This window comes from Cyprinodon variegatus, unplaced genomic scaffold, assembly GCF_000732505.1.
Source record: "Cyprinodon variegatus isolate N-32 unplaced genomic scaffold, C_variegatus-1.0 Scaffold1326, whole genome shotgun sequence".
Lineage (NCBI taxonomy): Eukaryota > Metazoa > Chordata > Actinopteri > Cyprinodontiformes > Cyprinodontidae > Cyprinodon > Cyprinodon variegatus.
Window position 1 is genome coordinate 86881 of NW_015151779.1, and position 1958 is coordinate 88838.

General features: G+C 43.9%; 1 protein-coding gene across 2 annotated transcripts in view; it reads left to right on the top strand.

The window, feature by feature from the left end:
- Positions 1-1905, top strand: part of prmt9 (protein arginine methyltransferase 9) — a 14489-nt gene extending 12584 nt beyond the window's left edge. For both annotated transcript variants that reach the window (XM_015402256.1, XM_015402255.1), the window contains exons 12-13: positions 1199-1321; positions 1492-1905. In XM_015402256.1, the coding sequence (XP_015257742.1) occupies positions 1199-1321; positions 1492-1731 (363 nt within the window). In that variant the 3' untranslated portion in view covers positions 1732-1905. The remainder of the gene's footprint in view (positions 1-1198; positions 1322-1491) is intronic.
- The last annotated feature ends 53 nt before the right edge of the window (positions 1906-1958 follow it).

The window sequence follows — 1958 nt, forward strand, 5'->3', positions numbered from 1 at the left end:
GGTTTATGGAGGAAAAACTACCTGAGCCACTGCAGAACCGTCCGGCCACCTGCTGTAAGCAAGGATCCTACACCTTTACCGTTGAGTTCAAGGACTTTCCCTGACCAATATCCTGAAATTCAAGGATCACTCAAGGAGGAAGTTGGGTGCTACAAATGAAGATATCAGTAAACAATTTATATACATAGTCAATAAAAAACACTACTGGCAAAGAAGTTTATGGATCAGAATCGATAAAAGAAAATTGATCAATTGTAAAGTGTATGTAGCATCAGTGTTTGAGAACCATTGAGAACCTACTAGCACTAAGTTGCTAACTGGTTAGCAAGATGCTTCCCACAAACCGGCCACAACCAAACTGGCTTGCGAACCTTCTGCTATGACAATCCCGCCCCCTTGATAATCGACCAATCACATTCACTTTATTCAGCTTTATGCAGCTCTGATGAAAATGTGCTATAATCTCGATATGCTTGTCGTGGCCATTAATTGTATTGAATAATGGATTAAAAGGAATTATGTAAAAAGTATGCAACTGTGGATCCACGCCGCATGTGAGCCGTGGTCGTCCTAAAATAGGTTGGGATGACAGCCAGCATGATCTGGAACCATGACTTTTCTTCGACCCTCAGCAAAGATGGCCCCCAGCTGGATTCCATGTGGGTGAACATCTCACATGGATATTCCATTATATAACCGTTTCCTAGCAACGTAAACATTGACCAACAGCTTCTTGTAGCAGTCATCCCAAAGGGAATCCATCTGGATATTCTGATGCTTTCTATCAGAATTCTTTGGTTTCTGGTTCTTAAAGAGTACCGTCACGTCTGAACATCTAATATGAGGAAGGTTCTTCTCTTCTGCCTTCAGTCAGCTGGCATGATGCTGCCACCACCATGCTTAAAAACAGGAGTTCCATGTAGGTTCCTCTTTCCTTCCTGACCCATTTCAGACATGGGCTCTACTGGATGATCCTCCAAGACAAAGGCCTGAAACTCAGACCTCCTCCCTGGATGAAGGATGCCTGAAAGCAGAGTTCAGGGCAGGAAACCCGCTAATTTCTGCCAATAGCTCTGCCATGATCCGTCAAATCTCAAAGCGTAAACACCCCAGTAGTTTGCTAATGCTGTAAAGGAACCACTGATTAATTAGCATAGCTGATAATAATTTCAACTACAAACATGTTTGTGTCTTGCAGGTACCAGTCCACGTTTTTTTGGATTTTTCCACCCTAGACTGCAGACATCTCAGTGAGGTTCTGGAGCTCTTTGTTCTGGACCTCATGGACACAAACGCCAACTACACAGAGAGGGAGGTGAAGGTAGGAGAAGCAGACGCAGAATCCCTTTGATTTCTTCTTTTTTCTGGATAAATCTAAAATGCCTTCAGTGGTTAATCGGATCCCTTCTGTGATTTTAAATACCTCATGTTTTTGGTAGAAGTTGCGTGCTGTGAAGCAGCATGATGGACGCCCTGACTCTTGTCTTACAGGCACAGGCCACCTCTGGAGGCAGAGTTACTGCCATTCCCTTCTGGTACCAGATCCACCTGGACCGGGACATCAGCCTGAACACCCTGAGCAGGACCTCCCACTGGAAGCAGGCCGCTGTGGTCCTGCAGGAGCCCCTGGAGGTCCAGGCTGGAGACTGGATCCGTCTGGCTGTGAAGCTCCATAAGAGCACCATCTCCATCTCTGCTCAGGTGGACATGGCTGCTGTTCAGATGGAATAGTCTCATGTAGGACCGGTTTAGACGGTTCTGGATCAGCGCTATGGAGGTAATTTATTGCCTTATAGTTTGCTTTAAAAATAAACTGAAAAAAATATCAATAGAAACACAAGAAATGATGAATTAAAACTGAAATTCTGTTTTAAATTGAAAGCAGAAGATTTTAAACAGACTGTGTGCTGTATGGAAGTAAATATGTGCCATCAGAATTTGAATAAAAAATACCTCTG